The sequence below is a fragment of the Sinohyriopsis cumingii genome, chromosome 5 (genome assembly GCF_028554795.1).
Source record: "Sinohyriopsis cumingii isolate HCF-2022 chromosome 5, ASM2855479v2, whole genome shotgun sequence".
NCBI classification, from domain to species: Eukaryota; Metazoa; Mollusca; class Bivalvia; order Unionida; family Unionidae; genus Sinohyriopsis; species Sinohyriopsis cumingii.
This window is the reverse complement of record NC_142965.1, coordinates 57,626,216-57,653,774: the sequence shown is the minus strand read 5'-3', so window position 1 is coordinate 57,653,774 and position 27,559 is coordinate 57,626,216. Positions and strand designations below refer to the sequence as shown.

At 40.4% G+C, this 27,559-nt stretch overlaps 1 protein-coding gene across 3 annotated transcripts; it reads left to right on the top strand.

Moving 5' to 3' along the window:
* Window positions 1-890: 890 nt before the first annotated feature.
* On the top strand, window positions 891-27,392 carry LOC149799233 (uncharacterized). 3 transcript variants are annotated; one of them, XM_089958511.1, is made up of 6 exons: window positions 891-2,709; window positions 3,099-3,272; window positions 3,571-3,749; window positions 4,079-4,222; window positions 4,368-4,501; window positions 22,561-27,392. In XM_089958511.1, the coding sequence occupies exons 3-5, from the start codon at window positions 3,738-3,740 to the stop codon at window positions 4,470-4,472; spliced, it is 261 nt and encodes an 86-aa protein (XP_089814637.1). In that variant the 5' UTR covers window positions 891-2,709; window positions 3,099-3,272; window positions 3,571-3,737; the 3' UTR covers window positions 4,473-4,501; window positions 22,561-27,392. The 3 variants fall into 3 exon arrangements, 2 of the variants coding, with proteins under 2 accessions (XP_089814637.1, XP_089814638.1); XM_089958512.1 differs by lacking the exon at window positions 4,368-4,501; XR_016421116.1 differs by lacking the exons at window positions 4,079-4,222; window positions 4,368-4,501; window positions 22,561-27,392 and having other exon boundaries at window positions 891-1,793; window positions 2,287-2,709; window positions 3,571-3,996.
* The last annotated feature ends 167 nt before the right edge of the window (window positions 27,393-27,559 follow it).

The window sequence follows — 27,559 nt, the reverse complement described above, 5'->3', positions numbered from 1 at the left end:
ATACCTCAAATTGTTTTTCCATTGTTTCCCAACCACTCTTGGTAAATTTTTCTATTATTATATCTCGAGGTTCTTTTTTTTTAACACCCTCCTTCCTTTCTTCTTCTTCTTCCTCTTGAGCTTGTTCTTCTTCTTGCGCTTGTTCTTGTTCTTGTTGTGCTTGTGCTTGTGCTTGTGCTTGTTGTGCTTGTGTTTGCGCTTGTGCTTGTGCTTGTGCTTGTTGTGCTTGTGTTTGCGCTTGTGCTTGTGCTTGTGCTCGTGCTTGTGCTTGTGCTCGTGCTTGTGCTCGTGTTTGTGTTTGTACTATTCGCTCCGGCAATAATCGAGTGTGTTGCTCGATATCTCTCGTCATAGGAATAAGACCGCGCTTCCTAAGTTCCTTATCTTCCTTTTTATCGCCGTATGCGACTTGCTCGATTGCTCCAGTGACTGGACTCAACAACTTTGACGATATCTCAGTAATTCCATATTGCGAGTCTTCGTAATCACGAACTTTTTTCTTAAATAATTGTTTTGCCGGGATAAGTTTCCTTACTGCCGCTAACTCTTCTCGCGCTAATCTGGCAGAATGAGGCTCTCCAACTCTACTAGCTTTCCGACTCATATTATTTTCAACTATATTATTTTAATGCGAGGTAAAATTAGGATCAGCAGCCAAACTTCGCAAACTTCATCGACACCAGAATAAATTCCCCCCCCCCCCCAAAATCTTTGTCTAGAATCATTGAATTTGCACACAAAAAATTGCAGTCGGGAGTGAATTTACGCAAATTAATTTTCGTAGGAAGGCTTTTTTTTTTAAATCTGAGGCTTCTACGGAGAAAGTTCTCGTAGGAGGCTTTATTTGGTCTGGAACGTCTGGTCTGTAGAACTTCCCTGCTGCTTTCTTAATTTTAAATGTAAAAGAAAATTTGATAATTATGTTCTTGGGCTGAAAATGCAATCAAGCAATTTGTACATAGAACTAACAATATTAAGTCATTTGTTCCAAGTAGGAAACAACAGCATTGCAGTCTAGGGAAGAAGGGGTGTAAAATTATTAGTCAGTGGACACAGTCCATATCAAATCACCTATATTACTGTGCATTATCCAGTGCTGGTGATGCTGTGGAACAGAAATATATGTCGATTGTTAATCATGTGACCAACAAACATGAAGTCACAGAAGGTCATAGTGAAACATTCACATATTGTCTGCATGGCCCTGTAGAGCGGAACTGGATCAAAGCAGGTCATATTACTCAAAAACATTACTTATAATTTACAGTACATGTACATCATTTATGGTATGAAAATTAAAATATAAAATATACCTTGCACTATTAAATTGGAAATAATTTATATTGTCAGTAGCAATGCTTGCGTCCGACATGTTTTTCAATTCCTGTTTGCATATGTTATAATTGTTGCATACTTATAAAAATGCAAGCTTCTAGCAGTTTGTTTATAACAATATTGTGTCTGTTACAGTTAAGTATTACAATCAATTATAATACTTAGAGGTAATGCACTTATAATATTTCAGACTCAAAGCGCACAAAGAGCTAGAACTGTTGATATCCAAAAGAAGACCGCTGAATGACATCTGCAAACCCTCCTCAGCAAAACGGCGGTTATCTAGAAATGGTGCTGACAAGTCGTAACACTACTTTGTTCAATATGACCGTTTATTTGAGGCAAATTTTGCGTTTAATAAACATACTTTAATCATTTACAACTAGATTCATGTGACCATAGCTGTATCAGATGAAGACCAAGACAAGCCAGTAGACACGCCATTGTTGGAGTCAAGTGTAAGTGTTTAAACTTCATAAGGCGATACGAGACATTTTAAGGACACTTGTAATAAGGTCAACGTCAGTAAAATCGTGTTCATCGCGTATTTATGTTGGATATATAAACAAATACAAATATAGTTTAATTTCTCATAAAATTTACGGCGGTTATTCAGAAATGGTGCTGACATTTTTTAATCTAAAAGTGCCCCGATTTGGCTATTGGCGGGGGGGGGGGGGGTAAAGAGTACGGCGACAACCATCGACCTACCTAAAGCAACGTTTCTCATATGCAAGGTTCAACCTGTCTAACATAGGAATCGAACCTCCGGCAGTGAGCTGGATGAATTCGTAAGGCGATGAATTAAACCAATCGGTCATCGACTGCCTTAATATTTATATTTCCATTAAGTCACAAGTTGCTGTTATACATGTGACGAAAATTATCATTATCTGGTGCGAAGAAAAATAGAAAATGGAATGGTTTTTTATTGTTTGATTTATTTCATAGATCCCTAGTATTGGCAAGTTGTCGAATTATATTAATGTGGCCGAGTCAACGGAAATTGAAGTGGATCCATATGGTGCGAGTAGGATTGTCCACATTCCCGACACAGACATGTATATGCAGGTAATAGTAGTACAATGTTTTTACGAAGAATATGGGAAAAGTTCTTATAAACTTGATTTTTAACTCCTTGGTAATCATATACAAACATGAAATGTGAGCAACCGCTAGATTTCCTTAAAACAATAAATGCATCAGTTTTGTATGATTGCTTGTATAACATTGTTTATTTCAGGTCAATGCATGATGTTATGACACGAGACGATGGTTAAATACCGTGGGATAACATATACAATCCTAGAGGGATCTTCACGGAAACATACCCGGCTATTGGTGTCCAATCTTGGTTATTCATATCGGGTAAAGGTGTGTGAGAAATGCAGAATTATAAATAATGATGTTGTGTACGTCTTGTAGAAAAAGTGTGAGCGTGTGTGCGTGTCTGCGTTTGTAAAATGCTCGAAACGAGGACGTCAGTGTGAATACACACCAACAGACCTGGGACACACCTCGAAACGGGGACGTCCCCTTTTTGTAATGTTGGCATAAATGGAATGCCAAGACCTTATTTAATGTTACAAACCTTAAAATAAGGGCATCTAAGCATCGACCCGTTTTGTCGGTATTTTTTCAGATCATGCTATATACCACAATACACGCATCACACTTGACTCAAAACCTCGTGTGTACAAGTCGGAAAACTGCGTCCCCGTTCACAGTCAAAGACACACATGCATGCATTTTTGTCTTTGCAGTGAGATACGTAAACTCTACTTTGTGCCGTTGGAGTTCTAGAAGTGTCAACGTGAATAGTCCAGTGACAATACGCCAGCAAGGGAACTTGTTTGTTGTTGTTTGTTCAAAGCTATGCTCAGCACACACACCCCGCTGTCCCTGACCGTCAGCTAAAGGCATAGGTGTACGCCAGGGTAATTATTTGTCAGCATAGCATGTTACATTGGCAGCTAATTGACGCACAATTTGTACAAAATCAACGCACATTTGAATTATAAGAATACAAATTACATGTAATGAAAATTCTTGAAATATTCAATCCTGACACAGTGGTGATACTAAAGGCAATAATCTTGAAATGAATTTCTAAGTGCTTTTCATAATGTTAGCGGCTTTCGAGGTAACGGCAAGAAATTTCCATATATGTTTAGTGTTGAATTATATGCTCCTGATTACCTCCTTTCACATAACATGATTTCCTCTTTCTCAAAGGTGATACGTGCTGCTAGAGAGCACCTTTTCACACCAACCTTGAAAATTGCAGACGAGGCTATTCTGGTGAGTTCGGGACCAGATAAAGTCTCTCTCCCAAAGAAGTCGCTTTTGAAAAGAGTTGCTAATAGAACCAGAGAGAAGCTACGTCCAGAAGAGCCGAGAAAATGGACTTTGAAGTTAGTGGTTTATATATAACTCAGTTAATTAGATATAAATTTACTATAAAATTTAAATTGATTTTTTTTTTTAATGTTTGCTCATTAATGTTACTGTCTGCTTTCAAACTTTCAAAAAAAAATGTCATATCTAGTTTGTAATTAAACTTTGCTAGTCTACATTTTCTCTTTTTGTATTTGTAACTTGTAGTAATCACTGATATGGACACTAAAATACATATAACAAAGCTATATTGTGATCCATATTGTGCATTATGATAGGACGAAGTTATGAATATTTTATTACATAAATGATATTCATAACAATGATCGATTTGTTGTTTTTACAGCTGAATGAGGACTTCATCAACGCTCCTGACTTCTTGGTAGCAGGCATCAGAGTGGATGGGGAGCGACATTTCCTGCTGGCAACTGAATATCAGTTAGGGCTTTTGCGGGAAGCGAAACGATGGTACATGGATGGAACATTTAAGGTAAATCATTACGTTGTATTCGTTAGCTTTTCCTGTACGAGTACCAGTTATTGCTGAACTCGAGATTTTGTCGGTTTAATATATAATAGCAAACAGTAATAGCCTTCAGGTCCATTTGTTTAATAAGTGTGGTTATAACTTCCAGGTCCTTGGTGAGCCATTCAGACAACAGGGTCGTCCATGTCTATCCATGTCTTCATCGAAAGGAATGGCGCACAGAAGCAGTTGCCGCTCGTATTTTGTCGAATGAGCCGGAAGTCGAAGTCAGACTACCTGGCTGTAAGCTATTATGTTAAAGCTTTCGTTTTACTTTTTATTAACTATATTCAACTATAGGAACCCTGTTCCATGGAAGAATTAGACATTGTCTTCTTCACTGCACATACATCGCATACAAGCGACTCTCATTTTCAAAACATGTATACTATGGGGCACACACGTCAATGGCGAAATATGATTGGCTGAAAAGGTTATACTTAACTAACATCCATGCATCAGAGAACCGTTTCACGATGTAGACTATTTGTACCCCGGCAAAAATAGGTAATACATGATCGCATCATGTTAGGAATCATGTGAATGTGTTAAATTAATGAGTGTACATTAAAGTATAACCTTTTGAGCCAGTTATATTTCGGCGTTGACTCTCATTTTCAAAACATGTATACTATAGGGCACACACGTCAACGCCGAAATATGATTGGCTCAAAAAGTTATACTTTAATGTATACTCTTTTGCATCTACCACTGTTCTGTATTAAAGAAGACATGTATCGTAGAGTCTCAAACATGGTGTATGTAGCTCTTTTCACCGGTTGTCACATAAGCTCATAGTTGTCCCAGCAGGCAAAATTCGCGAAAATCGCACGTTTCGGAGCCCGTAACTTCAGTTTGGTACGATGCAGAAAAGTTAATGATGGCTTGATGAATCGAAAAATATCTCAAGAGTAAAACAAGCCATATAGTATGGTCGTGTGCCTTTCAAGACGGAAAAAGCAGAAGGAAATCGCGGGTCATGGGTTGAACCAAATATTTGTATTTTACGTACCTTCTCTCTTATACAGTATGATAGAGATGGTCCTATGTCAGACAGGACCGTCTTAACAATATTGCTCTAAGCAAAGCAATGCACTGGGCCCTCGTACCGGGCAATATTCATTAACAATATGGGCATCATGATGCCCCTAGAAGCGTGAGGCCCTGGGCAACTGCCCAGTGTACCCATGCCTTGTAAAAGACGGAACTGATGTCATAACGTGTCATGGGGGAAATGTAAGGTATCTGTGTCACTCTTTATGATTTTATTTCCCCTTCCGATTATTGTTTTTTCCTCAACATCAAGCTTGCATTGAGCATCCGTGGCTTAGCAGTCCAGTGTAAAGACCTAGGACGTGAGAGACGAAGCTATAGTTTAGAAAATTCATTAAAGACACTATGGGACCAGTACATGCATCATGAGATCAATACCTCAAAGTTTTTGAGCTCCATCGGCAAGCTGTATGGTCTCAGGGTGTACGTATAAACACTGTAGCAACAATAGTACTATATTCCTGTTATTCTATATGGTACTATTAACGTCGACAGCCACTGTGTGCAATTGTGTTGTGTTGTAAGGTTTTGTGTTGAAAAGTTAATATCTATGTATACGTTGTTTATATAGTTCGATGATTTTTTATTGCTGTTATTGTATAATTGTTTACTATATTTTACTGTTAAATATATCTGACTGTTAAATATATCTGACAGCCATTATGAGCAATATCGTTGTAGTATTTCATATTAGATTTTAATATTCATGTATTAGCAATAATGCTTGTTGTTATTAATAAATTTATAAATCTGAAATGGCATTATCATTTGTCTTTTGTTGTTTATGCCTGTTATACATATATTTTCTTCTTTTTCTCTTTCTATCGCACCATAAATAAATTGTTGTTAATTTGTTTAATAAATAACCTCTTAATTCTTTTTCAATTGAGACTTGACTTTCATTGTAACCACAACGCAAGACATATTATATAACAAATGTCTATTGAAAGCATACATTAAAATCAAAACAAATTACTCATACACGTGTGTTAGCGATACTGGATTGCTGTGAAACAAGAAGAGTCTATAGTCTTCGCAAATGAAAATATTCATCCATCATTAATGAAATCGTCATTACTTAAGGCATTACCAAGACAAAGTTGGTATGCACAAACCACACGTGGGTGACACTAAATCGTATTCAGTCTTGATGTGTTATAACAAAAATATTATCGAATCGCTTTACATACAGTTTTCTTACACAATTATTATTAGCCTTCTTTGTTCATTTTACATAGAACATGTAGTAGCGTGTCGCAATTATTTTCATAATCGCTTGACGTACGATTGTGACATACTGCACAATGATTCTCTACTGCACATTATTTACAGACATTTCACAGCAAAACAAGGATTTGATATTTACGTATTAGTTACTTTAGTAGAACTAGTAATTGGTAATTGAAACATTAATGGTCTTTTGGGTCGGGCATTATCGGACCGGGCCTTTTAAGCCCTAGTCCATTTTGTTAGTGGACCTTTTGTTACCGGTCCATTTTGACCCTGATCATTTTTCTCCTCGCGGCAATAATCTGGGGAAAATATTCGTTAGTGATATTTTCGTGTTCTTTTACCCAGATCGTCAATGTTACATCCTGGTAGCTTAAATGTTGGAAGGTCTGCTTCTGTCAACGGAGTTGTTGCTGTTGAATATTTGTTGAGGAACAATAGTTTATACGATAAAGTACCCTCACGACGATCTTGAATCGCTGTTTTTATAATAGAGTTGTCACGGAATTGTATAAATCCCTTTATTTATTAAATACATGTACTCGGGTTTCGTTTTTTGTGTACAACGATACGTGAGGGTGATTTATGTACATTGTACAGTATTTCGAAACCGTGAGTTCGGTTCATCCTATGCCGCACGTGCAAAGTGCTTTCGATGGGAAAAACTGAATACTTAGCAGCGGGGGGGGGGGGGGGGGGGGGGGCGAATCCGACATTTTGTCCAATCGTTATTTTGCTTAATTAGTACTTTCTGCACTCAGCGGATCCGGTGTCGTCAGCGCCTGGTAAAAAAAAAAACGACGTCGTCGTCGAGGGGATCGTCCGGACGTCATTTGGTTTAATTAATGTCTTCTGCGCGCCGATCCCAGCGTCGTCAGCGTCCGGTAAGCACATCGACGACCGCGTCGATGTCATCGCCCCCCCCCCCCTGCTGCTATGATCTTACAAACAGAGTGATCACTAACTCCTCCTCTTGTAGGTCAATTAGGTTATTTGACTGATCGGTAAGTCTGAAATTAATTCTCGTTAAAAACCGATTATGGCATCGCATATAGACCGGATTAATCGGACTCTCAATGATCAAAAATCCCGGAGGGGCTGTTGGTGAAAATGAATAAAGGATATATCCCTGTTGAGCTTGATTTGATTGCTTGGTATCCACCTGGTAACTCCCTTCGATAACATCACACACTAGATTGATCGCTATCACTGATGCGATATTTACGTTGTACGGGGCAATATGCCTACCATCATCTCCGTTATCGTGTTTGAGGATATAAGTTGATGGACCGAGAAAATCATTAAGAGACTTTCTTAGTTCTGGCGCGTTGTATCCTGGAAACTTGAAATCGGGTAAATCGGCTTCTGTGATATTATACTCGGTTAGGAATTTTTGTTTACTACCATCGCTGTTATCGGATATCATTTTAACGACTCGTTCATTGATATATTCCATGTCTGATATAAGTTGATTTAACACCTCAACGTGTTTTCGTTCTTTTGTTTCCCGTAGCTGTTCTAGTTGTAATTGGTAATAATAATCAATCTCGGCAAACATATCAGTGATATCACTTAAAATAAATGTTAATATGGCGACCGATTCAGTAGTTTCCTTATGCTGAAAATACCACTGCATGATATTCCTGTCTTGAAATAAAAACCAACTGGGTGATAACGTGCTTTTTATAGTAGATAATTTATCTAGATACCGGGGGGTAATTTCATGATACGATTTCGCATTCGTGTGCAAGTCCTCGGGTGGATTCTTAGGCCATCCTAGTATGGTTCTTATTGAACTGTTATAAATATCAACCATATACCCCGGTGTGCTTATTTCAATCGTCGACGATAACGTCGGTTCATGAACCGTAATAGCGATTTTTGATTCTTTTCCTGTGATCGATTTTATCCTGCGCTGAAATTCTCCATTGATTTGTTCCATTTGGTATGACCCAGTTGGTATTGTAACCTCATTCCAGTCTGGGGTCCCATCGGGCTTATTTGTCCACGCAAAAACCAGCGAGTTATTAGGTTGTTGTCCGTTAAATGCGTCCGCTCGAATATTAGGCCAACTGTGATATACTCGCAATTTTGCCAGCGCTATTTCCTTCACTGGAACCGGCGACGGGAAGTTCACACTGAATTCTGGCTTCGTTGACGTTATCGATATCATACTTGTTTGTACCGGAGTGGTGTTCTCCGCGATCCGCTGAAGTAATTGAGACCCTTCGGGGTTCAGCGACATTATTATTATTCGTTGTTTTTAGTGTCTAATTTCAACAACCAGGTGGTTCCGACTTCCAGTTTAAAATCCTCGATTTTTGACATCGCGGAGCTATACAACTGGACCATCGTGGAGAATTCAACATCGGATATGAACAAATTATCAATCGATAATGAGATCAACCCGGATAATTTCGAGTACGCGTCGGATACTATTTGATGTTTTACTGTATACTCGTCGAGTTTTTTCTGAAAACACGATGATATCTTTTTAGTGATTGCGTTGGCGACTCCAGCAATTGTTGTCATCGCGGAGATAGCGATTGGAACAGCGATCGGGGCTATCGTGGTTACCGTGGATAAAATAACACCGGTACCGGCTACTATACCCGACACCGAGTACACGACCGCGTCGATGGTGGTTATTTTTCTGCGGTATTTTTTTATTTTTACGCGGTATTGTTCGGAAAGCGTTTTCAAATTCGCGGATAATTCTTTTGCGGTATCGAATCGATATTGATGTGACGTCGGTGATACCTCTGATTCAATTACCCTGGTGGTCATTTTTATTTTAAAAGAGCTAGTGTTTTTAATTACTTAGATCCGCTACAAATTCCACATACCATGTGATGTTTGTCCTAAATAGACTGCTATCAACGGCATTAATTACAAACCGTTCAATTGTATCCTTGTCAATGATTGTTGACACTGTATTGTTAAACCCGGATGAACTCGACGATGATATACTAAACTGCATCGCCGAAATCAATGTCAATCGATAAATGCCCTTAACAGTTGCGGTGATATTTACTGTATTCTGTGTAGGAGTCCAATCGAATGATCCATGCCGAATTGTGCATACTATGTTGATGATGTTCTCATGAGGGATTTTTATTTTTTCGAATCGCTCTGCTACTCTCGGTAGTCCGTCTTTAATCGCTTCAACATCAGTTCTGATTGTTCCTATTTCCTGTGTATGCCCGTCTATACTTTTTTTGTTCGCTGCAACATTAGTTTTGATCGTTTCTATTTCCTGTGTATGCTCGTCGATATTTTTTTTGTTCACTTCAGTATTAACAGCGAGTGTATTTATTTTCCTTACCCACCTGTCTATATTCCCTCTGTTCGCTTCAACCTCGGTTCTGAGCGTTACTATTTCCCCTGCACGCGCGTCTATACTCACTGTGTTCGCTTCAACCTCGATTTTGAGCGTTATTATTTCCTGTGCATGCTCGTCTATATTCCCTTTGTTCGCTTCAACCTCGGTTCTAAGCGTTGCTATTTCCCCTTCATGCGCGTCTATACTCCTTGTGTTCGCGTCAACCTCGATTTTGAGCGTTATTATTTCCCTTGCATGCACGTTTATACTCCCTGTGCTCATTTCAACATCAGTTTTGATTGTTTTTATTTCCTGTCTATACGCAGTGATATCATTTACAGTTGTTGTAATCTCATCCAGCTTGACATTTTTTTTACCAAAGAATTTATCAAAGTTGTTATCGATCCTGTTAAAATTTTTTCGTAACGTGTAAAATTGACCCGACAGCGTTGTAAAACCGTCTCGGATTAATGTTACCGCCGATATATGTTCACCCGGTTTGAGTCGTCCGTCGCTGGTATACAACGCGATAGTGTCTTCGGCGGCGTCACGCTGTCGTGTTAAAACGTCATCCAGCGACACATTACTGGATTTCAATTTACCCTGGCGGTCTTGAAATACAACTATTTCATCTGGGTCAACACTGGTTAAATTCAACGTATCAGCGATTTCATCCTTGATTAGTTTTTTTATGTCATCGGTGGCGGGCGTTTTCAGCGCCGAAACCGGTCGTCCCCAAATATCAATCATCGTTATTGTAAAAAAAAACGGCGTTTCTAATTAACCCGCCGGGCCTCTACGACCCCACTAGTGTATTCGTTTACAACCACATGAGGTGGTTTCCGCGATGATGAAATCGCCGCGAGTACGTTCAATACTTCACGGCCGCATATCGGCGGGTCGCTTAACTGCTGTGTTGGCAACGTGGAATAAAAAACCCGGGCTGAACACGCCCGGGCTGAACACGCCCGGATATACCGCATGAACTCGTTCGGCGGGGCTAACCCGTATGAATCAAAATAGACGATTGCACGCGGATCAATCGCGTACGCAACCCAATGAGTTGCCGCTCCGGAGGACCCATCGAGGTTAATTATGCCGGTTTCAATATTTCTTGGTGCCGCCGGTAATTGATCCCTCATAAAAACACCTCTGAAGTTTTTTTATCGCTAACGCGTTTGCGGCGTCTATTAAATCAAAATTAGACATAGGAGTCATTGACCCCCGGGTCAATAAACGGTTCCCGGTAGTCTTAGACCCTTTCCCGAGTACCATGAATACGGGGTTCCCGGTAGTCTTAGACCCTTTCCGGCTACGGGTCGTTTTTTTTTATAGCCTTTCCCGGTTGCCTTTTTCAGTGCCATTCCCGCCGCGGTACCAACGGCCCCTAACGCAGCCGCCTTAGCCACTGCTGGGGCCGCCGCGGCAATCAACGCTGGAATCGCGGCTAACAGCGGAAATATCCCACCGGTCTTTTCCATGTCTTTGATCGCTGCGGCCGAGAAATCTACCTGAACACCCTTTCTGTTCTTCATCGCATTATTGAAATGTTTTATTTGACGCGCCGTCAACGATATCTTATGATTACCACCTGCCATCTGTGACAGCTTCAGCGTTATTGTGGTCCCGCATTGTTTAGCCGACTTTGATCGTAATTTCTTGACTTGACCATCAGTCAACTCTACACTGACGACACTATACGACATTTTATTGTAAACGTGTTTGTGCTTACAATTACGTGTTTTCCACTGGCGCATCAACGATTCTCATTCGTCCACCAACGCCTTCCAACAGCATTGATTTATCGCTGAGAATGACAGCAATAGCTCTATAATTAGCAATAGTGCCGCGAGTTACATTAGCTCGGAAGTGTATATCAACGACGGATTGTCTTGTTAAATCAAGATGTTCCAGCGAAAAGTAATAGATCGGATATAGTTCTCTGAAATCAAGTTGTGATATTTGCAAACCAGTGTCGACGTTTTGATCACGACCCATGTACGACAGCAATCGATGATACACACGTGCGATATGGTTTTGACCGTAATTAAGTTGTATATCCTCAGATGGTTCCTGCTGGCCGTTTATTCTCAGCGAGACGTCAGTAACGCCTAATCGATCAAATATCATATGGCTGGATAATTGATCATCAACTCTCGTCATATCCTGCAACGCAACAAATATATGACGCGGAGCCGAAATACCTTGTTGTGATGCCAGGTTCCATGTGAATATACCATTGATATTTGATTGCTTAGTATCTGTTGTTGTTGTTAGCCAACTTAGTAATGATTTTCCTCCCTGCTCCATGAAGGATAGCAATCGTGCCTCTGTGGTAATGGATGGAGTCAACACCGGCATCCACAATGACATTTTAGTTAAAACGACTTTACCAGGGTCATTATTTGGATTTGCAGTATCCGCTGGAATTCTCCAAATTGCATTTCTATCATCACCTTTTCGCACAAGTACCACGGTATGCTTTGCTCCGTAGATAACTTTTCGCACGTTCCTACAAAATCCAAATATATGATGCAGTGGAATCGCGCATGAGAAGGATCTACGCGGTCCTGTTAACATTGATATGCGTGTTACGGTTCCGATGTTGAAATTAGGATCGTTGTTTATAATCATATTCTCAACATCAGCATCAGCGTCACCAGCATTTTTTTTTGGTCGTCTTACCACAAATTGCGAGTTTCCGGCAGTGTTTCTAGTATCCTTTGCAAACATCATAGATGGACCCGCTGATCTTGTGTAATCGTCGGAATATCTTGCTAGCCCGATTATTGTTGTAGCAACATCAACATCGCGTTCTATAGACTCGATCTCTCGCCCGTCAATGAGATATTTTGCGCTCTCAAACAGCGCCATTACGCCGTTATTGACTAAGCCAACTTTGGTACCATCTGGATACGGTGCTGGTACAGCAGGAGTATCGGCCTCTGTTACAAGTTCTCCTTCGATTTCAATAAACGCTTCACACGGTAAAAAGTATTTACTGGTATCATGGACTTGAAGTTCAATTCGCGATCGTTTGTCGGGTTGTACTGCATAATAGGAATAAAATTGATAATTACGGACAGAATCATCCTTGTGCACTGGTGCGTCCATATCAAACGCCGGGTCAGCTGTTCGTTTAAACATTTTATTTAATAATACGCTGATGCATCTAAATCATCGTCGTCGTTTTAAACCACTCCCCGCTATTATGTTTGCGGCGTCATCTTGATTACTGTTTACCAACGACTCTAGTTTTTCTTCCACGGCGTTATTTATTACTTTACTGACATTTGCAGGCATCACTGTCGTTGATGGCATCACCGGTGGTTTTTGCTTTTTTCTCCTCACCAACGACATTAGTTTGTCCTTTGCAGCAGAAAGCGCCTTTCCGGCAACATCTCCAATAGCACTAATACCCTTATCACGAATAACATCAATAGCCTTCATTCCTAATTGTTTGGCTAACGGCGCTACTTTTGGAGCCATTCTTGTAAATAACCCCGCAATGGTGCTACCGAGACCATCTCCATAGTACGCGCGGTAAACAGGCAATCGCGAGTTTACCACGTAGACGAGTACTGGTTTATCGTGGTTGTAGTGTATGATCATCTTTATTATAAAAACACCGGTTTTTCAATTAGTGATTGTGATCATCACCCTCCCCCACCGCCGTGTGGAAAACCGGAATAAATTTTATCAAAATTTCCTGGGGTTTTTGCCCTCGATAAAAATCCGGTTTTTTTCCGGTTTTTTCCTGATTTCTAGTCATTTTTGGTCGTTTTTTGTTGCCTATAGTCGTTTTTTTTCGATTTTTCAGCAAAAACATCGATTTTCTCTAAATGATTTCCTGGGGTTTTTGCCCTCAAAAAACGGTCAAAAAATGGCAAAAAACGACCAAAAACGGTCAAAAAACGACCAAAAACGGTCAAAAAACGACCAAAAACGGCCAGAATTAACAAAAACGATAATTTTTTTAATCATCCACGAGTTCGTCTATGAGCGTTCGATACGCACTAACGTCCATGATACCGCCCGTAAATAACCGCTTGCAAATATCAGCGGCCTCATTGATTATTTCCGGAGAGTTATTTCCGGCTCGTTTTCCTCCGATTAGTACCTCTAGCCGTGATATATCACTGAGAACACTGTTAGGAGAGGTAACGCCGTAGGATTCTTTACCAACAGAGTATCCTTTTCCTTTTTTTAGTTTTACCCTTTTTTCAACTTCCTTGTGGAATGCGTCGTAATCGGGACCATCACCACGTAGTAATACATCTTTATGTTTACTCGCTAAATACACTATTCTTGTCCAATCCCTTAACGACTTTATATTTTTCTTGTAGCCGCTATTGATATGCCTATCTCGTGTTTTCTTAGCAAAATTGTTGGCGGCAAAATCAATTAATTCTTCATCGCTGAAGGGCCTGATTTGATCTATTGTGGACTTTCTAAGCACATTACGGGGTATATTCCTCTCTCTCTTTTTTTCTTCCGATGTTTCTTCCGGTATTTCTTCCGATGTTTCTTCTTCTGGTTCTCTTGCGGTGGCGCCTAGTTCTTCTTCGTCGGCCATTGTAACATAAGGTTCTTGTGGTTCGGTTATAGCGAGTGGTGGTGGCCTCCGTGTTGTGTCAGCCGCTAGTGTTTCTAAAGACCTTTTTGTTTGTTCGGTCTGAGCCGCTATCTTTTCAAGCGCATCGAGGACGGGTACAGTTGCCGCCGTAACATCTTTGGTCGCTTTAGTTACCGGGGCAAAGAGTTGTTCGCTTCCAACAGTAAAATCGGTTTGTAGTTGCTGCCGCGTTTGAAGTTGCTCTCGGACCCTGTCTCGTAACGGTATAAACTTTTTAAGCGCTGCTAGCCGCTCTCTGGCTAGCCGAGTAGTAAGTGATTCGCCTACCATTATTGCAATTGCGAAGCAATTTCTAATTTCTCGCCGGAGTTTTCGTCTATAATCCTTCTAATGTTTTTGATCTTACTAGAAATCTCCCGGCGTCGTTCATAAACACGTCCGAGTTTTTTTCGTATTATTTCAACGGCAGTGAATAGTCCAATGAATGCATTTGCGTCATTGTGGTACAAGTTTTCATTGATCGTATGTTGTAATCGTTTTATGAAAAAGTACTCGCGGGCCAGGGTAAAACGCCCCCGTTTCGATTGTTCGTTAATAATCTCATAATCGGATAATATTTTTTCACTGTCGAGACCATCAGATAATTCAATTCCTTGATTTTTTAATTTTGAAATCTCGGCTAATATATTATTGATGTCTTCGATATTCATTATTCCTATAAAACATCTTGTTTTTAAATAAAAAAAAATGAAACCCCGTGTATCGATCCCGAGGTGTTCAACAATACTGAATACTTTGTTTTCTTCCGGAATGGACAATTTATTGTCATGGCGACTTCGTCAGCGCCATGGGCGCCGGTGACTTCGTATCTATATATGAAAATCGAATTCTATGCCCGGTCTTTTTTGAGATTGCTGTTTGATATACTCGTTCTGCTACTTTTCGTATTGAGGCGATACAAATGCCAAAGTATCTACTGGCTTCATTCATCGACTGAAATATTTTTTCCTCGTGAGTTGTTGTATCAAATGACTTTACGGGTTTTGCTTTCTTTGGGTATTTACCGGTTTGCCCTTTTTTGGTATTTTGACTCTGCGAGACAGCTTGCAAGTTTATAAGAGAATTATCAGTCTTATTATTATTAATATGATCAATCACAAGTCCATTTTCGATTAATCCGTTGAATACCTCAAATACCGCCCTATGAACATGGTACTTCTTCTTTCCGGCACCAAACATCAGATACCCCTGATTACTTACGGTACCAACCGGCTTCTTCAGTTTGCGGTTTCTAACAATGCCGTCGCGAGATGCCTCGTAATTGACGAGCACAGGATGCGGCTGAAATTCTTGGTCCATTTGTATAATAATACTATTTGTCTAATTTATTATTTGGTTTAATTATAAATCTTTCAACGTAGTCTTGGGGGGTTTTGATGACGAAGTCGGCGGTGGGGTCAATGACGGCGTTTTTAATTCGCTTGTCATAATAGCGTTTTAGTTCCCTGTATCGCTTTCCGCCACAATTGATACACAACTGCGATTTTCCTCTTACACCGACGTGACAAACCAAGCACGGGAGGGGGCCAAGAGAACCATTACGAACGCTTTGTAAATGATACCCGCAGAATTCGCCTCTACATGATTTATTGCACGGGGTTGTCGACCCAATCATCAACCATTTGCAGTGATTCATTATACTATATTCTTTCATTTAAATACTTGTTTTAATTATATGGATGAGTTCGAGAGATTAGCAGCAATTAAGCCCTGGAAAAATATTAAGTTCAATCTCGATAGAGTCCTCAAGGACGCACCAAAAGCGTTAATAAACGATAGAACCCTGTTGAGTAAAATACGCGATTGTATCGATGAATTCAAGCGTGATGGCGCATCTCATAGTTGGTCAACATTTCGAATTGATGGCGTTGTTGATGCTACCATGAACGACAACCGCGCAGCAACGATAATATCACAACTTGACGGTAAAAGGTATTTCTTCAGAGTAAAATTCATTGTCCGGGTGGAATCAGGTGATTGGATCATACGTGATAAATTTGAACCAGTTCTCAGCGACAAGAAAACAGTCACTGTTAGCCGCGACTCCAAGCCGGGGTTGTTAACCGGAATTGACAGACCATACTATGAACGAGCGTATCCTGAAACAGCAGTTGTTTATGGAATATACCCGTTAAATAAGAAACCTGATATCGGAAAACTGAAACCAATGAAACAGTCAACGGGGATAAATTGTGTAGCAGAAGGAGTAACAGAGCATTTTACAAATGCGTGTCGAGGAAACAAATTGACTGATTTACGACGTAGCAAAATCAACCAGTGGGAACTAACCGTAAAAGAGCGTGGAGCAACCATCAGCGACATAGCGAGATTAGAAACGTCGTTGAGATTTCCAATAACCGTTACAACGATAACCGGTGAAGTATTATACGAATCAAAGTACAAATCAAATGGGGCCCCAATCAAAATTATTGATCATAACGAACACGCATGGACGCCCGCGATCACAGTGTTTCCACGGGATAGAACGGTAAAGTATATCCCGGGGGAATTTATACAAGATGGTTTTCTCGCGGAGAGGAAACTATTTGATGCTATCGCTTGTTTGTGTAAAAACGACCCTGTATCAGTGTGGTTACTTCGCAGCGCTGATACCTTTGATCAGTTTGTAAGACCAAACGGTGAATTATATCGCACTGAAGCATTTCACAGCAGGATGAAAAAAACCGCCATGGAATTTGAAGAGCATGATGAACAACTGCTAACAAATTGTTTTACGATTCCATCGGTTGCGGCTCATGTTGCAGCGAGGAAAAATGCGTGGAGCCCAACGCGCAAGGAATTTCTACCGGATGTACAATCCAGTTGTTTGGAGTATTATCACGGTGGACTATGGAACACTGAATACAACCGCGACGCTATGATCTCGGTTGATATGGTTGCCTGTTATCCAGCGAGTTTTCTCGGGTATGGATCCGCCGCTGAGTATTTCAAACGATTTGGACACCCCAGACATGAAATGGCTCGTGTTGCTATTAATGGACCACTGCCTGATTTTGATTTAACCGGATTCGCTCGCATAGTATCATTTGAGTTCGCGGCAGGACTTCATCGCTGTTGCTATATTTGGATCGGTAGACACATGGCTGAAAAGAAGTGGCTGCCAATAGCGCTGCTACGGTATATGATTGATTGTAGCATGCTTGTATCGTTGATTGTCAGTGACGCGATTATATCATACCGAGCGCAGACTGAAGTCTGGTTACCAGAACCGGAGCGTCTAGATAGCATAATTGACGAATCCAGAAACCACATCGATGCCGACGAGGAATATATCATCGAATGGTCCAGGAAGATATTCAACCAACGAAACCACGAGGCAAAAGATCTCGGTAGAAGAATAATCGGTAAGTTCACACAAGGTGGAAAAAACCACAACTACAAACGATATTGCTCACGGCTGATTATAGATGACGCAGAATATGATTTCGTAATCAAGGACGCAGTGGCGAAAAATAGATACGTGAACTGCGAAACAGCTTTCTTGTCCAATGGAACGAGGTTGGGTACAGTTGTTACCTACAGCGATGGAGACAGCCCGGCATACCCGCATTTGAGGGCGTCTATGCTGGGTTACGCCGCTATCAATTTATTCTCGATGATAAATAGATTTCCTAACACCGCCGTTAGAGTAGCCGTTGATTCGTTTTATGTTGACGTAGCGTATAAGGGAAACGTAGCCGAGTTTACTAGTCCGGACGAGAGTTGGGGTACATGGAGAATTAAAAATGAAATACAACGCGATTATTCCCCGTCAGCAGATGTCACCGTTGAAAACAATTACCTACGCGGTGATAAATTATCAGAATGGTCTAATGCACCACCGTGTTCTGATCCAATTTGTAGACACAAGACGGTTTATTTAAGCGGCTGTGGCGGGTCGGGAAAGACGACTCGGGCAATTGAATTATTTCGAACGCGGGCAAGTATAATCGTGCTTACACCGACCCATAGACTAGCGCGAGAAATAAAACAACGAAATGTTGACGCCGTTACTTATCACAGCTTTTTTCGATACAGCGGCGGTGAGTGGACTCCTGATCGAATGGGTGAAAAATTTATTCCTGGGGTTATCATTTGGGATGAGATATGTACTGTTTCGTTAGATACTTTACGAATGTTTCTTGATTGGTTGCTGCTCGCGAATACAGCGGTAATCATGTGTGGGGATCATGGCCAACCACCACCATTTGTCGGCGAGGGTCCACATGATTGGTTAAAGGGTTTTGTGGACTATTATGAAGAAACCGATACTGATTACCGAGCACTTGATGAACAACTGCGCGGGGTTAAAAAATTAATCAGATTACAGCCGGATAGAATTCAGTGTGAAATAATCCGCGAGGTGATTCCGGAAACGCCGTTAAATGAATTCTGGGAAACATGGAGACCAAACGATTTGATTGTAGCGAGTAGAAAGATAGTCAGGGACACACTTCAGCGGAAGTTGTTTACGTTGCATAAGGAAAAGTTTCCAACGCGTCCAGTGCCGTTATGTTATAGACCCGCGGATACACGGCGGCAGAACATTGAAGTTGAAATTCCAGGCCGGACAGAAAAACAAATTCTCGTGCTGAATGATATCGTGCTCGTTGATATCAGCGTCGTCGAGGACGCGCTACGTGCTGATAAATCCCCGTGGACGCTAGGATACGCAACAACAATACATTCCTCGCAGTGACTAACCATCACGGACACAATTGTTTGGATAGTTGATAATCGCATCGAATGGTCCAATCTAGTCTATCTTGCGGTGTCCCGAGTACGGAGAATAAATCAGCTTCGAAGAATTGTTGTTGACGAAGTCAGTGACGGAGTCACCGACGGAGTCACCATCGATGCAAGCGTCATTGATAGAAAACTCTCGGGTTACCGCCAACAGGATAAAAAAAAACAACGGCGTTTTGATATTGATGCCGAATTAATAATTGCGTTACGACAACAACAGAATAATCACTGCGCGAGTTGCAATTGTATAATGAGTTGGCGTTATTCGGATAAAGACGCTCGCCCATTTACCGTGGACAGGATCGATAACAGTCTCGGTCATGTCAAAAACAATGTGAGGTTGACCTGTCTTGAGTGCAATAGACGCAACGGCGCTAGTTAAGACCACGCGGGGGTAATTGAGTATCGTCAGGTATCACTTGTAGTTGCTCGCGTGTAAATCCGCGCTGTGGGGCAGTTGGATCCAGTCTATAGATCGGTGGTCTATTAGTTGATCGTGTTATCGTTGATATGTTATGTGTGGTAACACTCCAGATAGGATCAGTAGCTCTTTTTTTACCGCCTTCAAGCTCTCCTGGTTCATACAGATATCTCACGGTGACATCGCCGAGAATCGGCTTGGAAACGCTATCTATTTTTGATCTTCCGGGTATATACTTTTCTTTAATCGCGTCGCTGGGCTTCATGTTGATTGCTCGGGTAATCTCGTTATTTAACGCTGCAATTACGCCTGGCAACCTTTTGACCCATTCACGAGATCGTTTTTCTTGGATAAATTCCTTCGCGTATTGATATCCAAATAACCGTTCAGCAAGAGTCCGATTGAATCGTTCAACAATTGCCTGATCACGATGTAGCGCAGTATGACCTCGTCGTACCGCGACGCTATGATGTTTCAGCGTTGATAAAACAGCGCCGCGAAATTCACTACCAGGATCAACTTGTAATAGATTTGGCCAGCGCAGAGGACCTCTTCGATAAATCCGCTCAAACGCATCGGCCACTTCAGTTGCTGACTTTGTTTTTAACGGCTCCGCTTGTTTGTATCGACTCGCAACATCAACTACGGTTAGCGCGTATTTGTAACCGTTGTCATGCGGCAGAAATAGTATATCAGCCTGATGAACTTCATTAGGTACGCTGATATCAACGCGCGAAAAGTTGATTTGTTTAGGCGGTGGTAGATAGATTTGCCATATAGCCTGTTTGGATAACCAATTAGCCGCAGTGGCCTTTGTTACCTTTGCAGCGCTTGCAAGCTTACCAATTGCGGCCTTCCCCTTCCAGTATCCTCTCGGAGAATAATAGATGGATTCCATGTTGTTATTATAAACGCTAGCGTTTTCAATTACCAGCGCGAGACGCTCCGCTTCCAATCATTAATTTACCTTTCATAGCCGATTTTACCAACCATGAGGCCAATTTTTCTTGGACGGATTTATCAGGAATAGCATTTAACGCGTGAATTAATTTTACATCCGCGATATGACGCTGTTGCAGATCGCTACTTTTGTAAGCAACATCATGAGCATGACACGCCTTATCGATAGCGTTTATTGGATACTCACCGGGTTTGGGCTGATTTTGATCATCGAGTCTGATATCTAATCGTGTTCCGGGGCCACAGTAGCTATATCCTGGGAGGTGTTTTTCTCCTGGATACTTTGCCCACGGTGTTCCGGGGAGTTTTGATAACTTGGCTGCAATATCACCTCCTCGCTTTTTTTTAAAACATCTCCGGGTCTAATAGAAATAAATCTAAATTTCTTTGCACCGCATTGTGCACACTTGCCAGTAAGCGCCGATCTGTTATTTTTTGTTGTAGCGGTTGTCATATCATTTGTGCCAGTACGCACTCTACACTTTACACAATATAGATCCATAATTTATGTATAGAGACATGAATATAATTGACTTTTCAGCGACTAAAACAAGAGAACCAGTTAAGCATGTTGCAGCGTTACCAAACTCGATCCGGATGATTATCATCGGACCATCTGGATCCGGCAAGACGCAATTGTTACTTAATTTAATAATGAGATGGATGAAGTGGGATAAGTTGTATTTAATCGCCCCTAGCGTAGATGATCAACGATGCTACGAGGTGTTGAAAGATTTCAACGAGAATGCATCAGCGATCGCTAAAAAAAATGTTATTGAGTTTATTACAGATATCAATGATGCACCAGGTATCGATGATATTGATGGCGACGTCAACAATCTAGTCGTGTACGATGATGTTATGTTAGACAATCAAAAAAACCCAGCTAGGATATTTTCCAGAGGCAGGCATAAAAACACCGACGTGATATATGTCACTCAACGATACACTCAGATTCCAAAAGTAATCAGAGACAACTGTAATATTCTTGCTGTATTCAACGGCGTTGATACACACACGCTACGAAATATTTGGCAGACATGGTGCGGCGGTGACATGGACTTTAATGTTTTTCGAAACTTTTTTAGTCATGCTCAGTCGACCCCACATGGATTTGTAACGATAAATTTACATGATCCTCGGACACGATATCGTATCGGACTTGACCAAATATTCGGTTAAATTGCAAATAGCCACTTAGCAGCAGGGGGGGCGATGACATCGACGCGGTCGTCGATGTGCTTACCGGACGCTGACGACGCTGGGATCGGCGCGCAGAAGGCATTAATTAAACCAAATGACGTCCGGACGATCCCCTCGACGACGACGTCGTTTTTTTTTTACCAGGCGCTGACGACACCGGATCCGCTGAGTGCAGAAAGTACTAATTAAGCAAAATAACGATTGGACAAAATGTCGGATTCGCCCCCCCCCCCGCTGCTTACTTCCAGAGCACAGACGATGTATGACTGCATCGTCTGCGTATAAATGCCTCACCGTAAGACTAAATTCATCATATTATGGAACGTCTTGTTAGTGAGCGGTCCACTTAAGGACTTGCACAGCTTCAGTTTTAGAAGTACGAAAGTTATTTATTAAATTTCTTGTGTATAAATATTGCACTAACATGTTTATTGTTGTATATTTTCTAAGTAACTTCGGCTTACAAAGTATAATGCAAAAATATTTTTTTATTTTTGTTTGTGACTTAGCCAGAGATTTATATTAGCAATATAAAGTTGCGATTTTTTAAGAAACGTTTAGTACCGAAGGATTCTTATTGGGAACTGGTAGGTTCACTTCTGAACCTGTTTACATTGTTGGCACAATAATTACAAAATAATAATCTGTACAGCTTACCGTATATAACGTCATTACGTTTTATCGTATATGCCAGTGTTATACATATTATATGGTCTTAGATGTATTTTCAGCTGATCAGAGTCGCAGCTGTAGAGCTGATTGGAGTCAACATGGTACCAGCTGTAGAGCTAGCCATAGAAGTTGGCCATAGCAGCTGACAAGATGAACCACAGCAGCCGTAGAGTTGAGTGAACAATGTTGCTGGTCGAGTAGCAGGTGATCGGGCGTTACTGACCGATTGGTGTGCACTGACTGCTTGACTGACCAAGGAATTTAATGGTGGTAGGCAACTACCTGGAATACTGACTGCTTGATCGACCAGTGTGGCAGGTACCCAAAGGTGCTGGTGACGGAGTGCGTAACTTCAAACATTTAATGTTTTAGATGTAGGCTAGTTGTGGGGTTTGCAATACCCAGTGTTTTGGGATTGCAAAGATATTTCGTATGATATCAGTCCCTTTGTTTTCATCATTTTACTATACGAGTAAAATACTTTTCATTTGAGTGAATTAATATCCTTTTCGTAACGTCATTTATTTATATTTTCATTTGTTGCAGTATTAGGTTCGTGCAGATTATGTTAATTTGTCCAATATTTTGATCATATACATGCACGTATTAATCACAATTCTTTCTCAAGTCATTCATCATTAAACATTGTATTTGTATCACCATCAAAAGTGTTGTTTTAAATCCGAAATCCAACCCAGTTATCTTGTTACAACTGTTATTGACTGACTCGAAGTCGAATAAAATACTGATTTGTATGTTGCATAGTTTCAACGATTTTTTTGTACTTAAGATCATCATTGGGATATCTGTGTATGTAACTGGAAAACAAGTCGCAGCTTGTAACTTACTCGACTGTGTTCACGATGAACATCCATGAAAAATGACTTGAAAATACCTTCATTGATCACCAAAGCTTCCATTGAGCGATCCCTCATATATGTTGCAAAGTCAGCAGGCACGCCCGGCAGAGATACAATCTCACTGAGTAAAATAACTCTGCCATGCCATGGGAGGTTTTCTCGATAATCTGGATATTTTGTAAACGCGAGTTTTTCGTCTCCCATAAAATCACATAATTGAGGTTCTGGTGGTCTCTCATGACCCGGTGAACCTTGCTTGGCGTTCAGCATTAAGAGGTTAGTGTTAGGATTGGTCGGCCTGGTGTCAGGATATTGTGACTGGGTGGGACATCATGCTACATGTCTGGGGCATGATGTCCCAGTGCTAGACATCACTATAAACTGCCACACTGCAGACATCGTAGCAATATGACTGAAAAATTGTTTAAGCTACGTTAAAAATCAAAATCACATCATGCTTCACCGGGTAATAAATATATATTTGTATCTGAACTTGCAGTTCAATTCGCCCACGCTGATTTGGCTGTCGTGCGTCATTAGAATAATATTGATAATCACACACAGATTCATCCTTGAGAAATGGTGTGTCCATGTCAAATGCTGGATCAGATACCCTTTTGAACATTTTATTATACTTGTTATAGTCTAACACGAAGCCCACTTCCTGCTATCAGACTAAGAGTTATTTTTCTTTTTCTGATAGGGGTACACCACCTCTGCTAGTTTTTGATTCGTAGCTTGATTATTTTATTAACATTTGCAGGCATAACTTCAGTGCTGGGTAATGTTACTGCTGAGGTTTTCGTCGTATTAATTGTGCTAGTCTGTACTTGATTGCTGAGAATGCTTTACTAGCAACATCATCAATACCTTTATCACAAACAACGTCAATAGCTTTCATTCCCAGTTGCTTTGCAATCAGTATTGCTTTTGGGGCTATCCTTCTGAATAGACCCTGAACAACATCACCGAGTCCATCTCCGTAGCTAACTTTGTATATTGGTAATTGTAAATTTATCACCCTGACCATGATCGGTCCATGTTGAGCATTATGTATGATCATATTTTCTTGTCACTGATCTAATTGTACACCCTTAATCACTGCAGCAATCATCTGTGATTTCATCAATGAGGGACCGATAAACATTAATATCCATGATACCGCCTGTAAATAATCTGTCAAATAGCAGCTGATTCATTGATGATTTCTGGGGAATTATTACCATTGCGTTTTCCGCCAATCATAATTTCTAGTCGCTCAACATCAGCGAGGACGTTATTGAGACATGGAGTAATAAGACATTTCCCCTAGTACCTGTATTAAGACCACTTCCAGTGGCGCCGGGGTAAGAACTTGCATTCTGCCATTCTTCTTCCTCACTTATTTTGCCTGCTTTTTTCTTCCCTGCTCTTAATTCCCTTTCTGCTTTTACTTTTTGAAGTCGCTGCTTCATTTCTTCTTCTTCTTTCGTTTCCTTTCTTGCTTTGTTTGTTCAATATAATCGCATACTGCATTGTTAAAAATGTCAAACTAATTAACATCTTCCTCAGATCTGATCTGCGGAGTATCAGAATAGACCCGATACATATCCCTAACCCAGTCGCCATATTTCAGAGTATCAACATATTTGGGTTTTACATAGTTATATCTTTTATGATATCCATATGTGGCAATCTTAATTAACTGGTTTGGGTCGTTGATAGCAGCAATACCTTCAGACAAAAATGTATCTATTATCTTGGTTCTGGTTTTTGGTGGTTGTGGTTGTGGTTGAGTAGGTTGTCGGGGTGGTGGTCGGGTTGCTCGAAGACAACCAGCAATGTCAACAGGCAATATTTCAAGAGCTTTTTGTACCGCCTCAGTTGCTGTAACAATTTTTTTGTTGGTTCGACAATAGGTTTAAATAACTGTTCTGTACCCTCTGTAAATTCCACCCGAGACTCCTAACGAGCTTGTAGTTGTTGCTTGACAGAATCACGGATGGGGTGATCTTTTTTAATTGCCTCTAATCGCTGTCGGGCTAGTTTAGCTGTGTGAGATTCCATTATTGATATAATGATGATTTAATTACACTACACTGGAGCAGCAAGGACGGCGACGACAAACAATGTGTCCAGGTGGGCAAACAAGCACGCATAAAAAACGAAAACACGAGCGTCAAAAGACAAAATAACAAAATATGCTAACCCAATTAAAGAAATCTTGGTCAGTCTGAGGCTTCGGTTTGACGTTATTAACCTTTATTCATTTTCATAGGAAGCTTTTTCTTCGTGAAATAACCCTCCTAAAAAAAGGTGTAGGATTCGCCCTCCCTGCTGATGAAGGACTGGTGGTGGAGTGGGTGTAGGATGCTCTGAGTGGTAAAGAACAGGAGGGATTTTGTGGAATGAGGGTGGGAGCTCTCTGTGTTATAGAGCAGGAGGGAAAGATGATATAGTGAGTGTGGAGGCTCTCTATTGTATACAACAGGCAGAACTGGTGGTGTGGATGGTTGGGGGCTGTAATGGTAGGGGTGCTGTATGTGCTACAGAACACGAGGCATTGTTGGTGGGGTGGAGTGGAGGAGCTCTGTGTATTATATAAATGTTTATAACACACAGTGTCTCCTCTACAAATCCAACCATCAAACGTCCCACCCACCCACACCTGTGATAGTCCAAGATCCAGTTGATCCCACCATTGGGAACATAATATTGTTGGCCAGAATTCCAGCAAAGCCTCACTTATGCCCATAAATTCTTACTCCTGAGATTGCAAAGTCCATCCCATTGCATATGATGGATTCTAATTATTTCATTTGTGCTAAATTGTGTTGATGTGACATAGTATTCTGTGAAACCCCTCACTTTGTAAATGAGACCACCCTTTTTGCAGATATTATCACAGAACACATGGCCTCTGGGATAGCTTCATTTCTTTTTGCTTATTTGTATATCAGGTGTGCAATGTACACTTGAGAGTGTTTGACTTGAGCTTTTCAATGACCAGCTGGACTTAGTCAAGTACATGGAAAGTTTGAGATACTGAGTAATTAACTTGTTATCTAGGGGTCAGAAAGAGAGCTCAAGTGTGTAGAGTGCTCATGCAGGTTGAGTATTTACTTGAGAGCACTCAAGTTAGCAGGATAAATTGAGCTTGCTAGATGTTAAGCTGGAATAAGGGAGGTGAAAATGGAGTGTGATTGATATCAGGTATAGACTTGTTGAGACCATGGTGCAAGTTTGAGTATTTCTTGAGTTGTGTCTTCTTAATCTTCTTACTTTTATGCATATGTATTTTACAGAAGATTTTGTTATCTGGGAGATAAAAATATAGGATGTCAAGAGATAGTTGTTTTTGAATGTATTTGTATTGACAGCTCTCAACAAAGAATCTTCTTTGTTAAATACACATTCTTCTATATTAAATACACATTTATTTCTCAACTAGTTTTGACATCACTGAAGTGTCATAATTAGATCATTAGATTAAAGCTTGCTTAATTTGATGCTTAGATTGGTAAAAGGCATTAGGATTTTGTAGTTATTGATGACAGACTTGCCTTTTTTCTGGAATGTGGAGAACTGTAAATTGTGGGGAGCTTTTTTGCTCAGATTTTGCAGGAAATTATTTAAGACATATTTTTAAAAAAGACATATAATTTACAACAGACATTTTTATGCACATTGTGATATGTAATTTGCTTTTTTTTAAACCGCTATTTCTCTACCATAAACACTCAGGTAATTGCATTATATTTATGGAATGTACCCAGGTTGCCTTTTACTGTCATCTGCCCTAATTATATTCTATTTTTCTGGCAGAAAAAAAGTTAAATGGACTAGAAACAGGCATACCTGATTAATTAGAGAATGTACATATGTACTTACATCTGACATTTTGTAAGATCCATATTAATTATAAAACCCCTCCCCCATTAGACTTAATATGTCTATATAGTGCCAAGTAAAAGTAAAGTTCTATATACGTATGAATTACAACTTAAACACAATAATGTTTAAATAGTGCCAATTAAAAGCAAAGTTCTATCCCAAAAAAAACTTTTAAATGCTATGCAAGGGTTATAACGTGAAAGATAAGGATAAAAACAGTAAAAAGCCTTAAAATACTGACTCACATTTTGTTTTTAAATATGTACAAGATTTCTTTGGTGTTATATTAACATCCGGTACAACAAAATAACAACTTGTGCTTTCT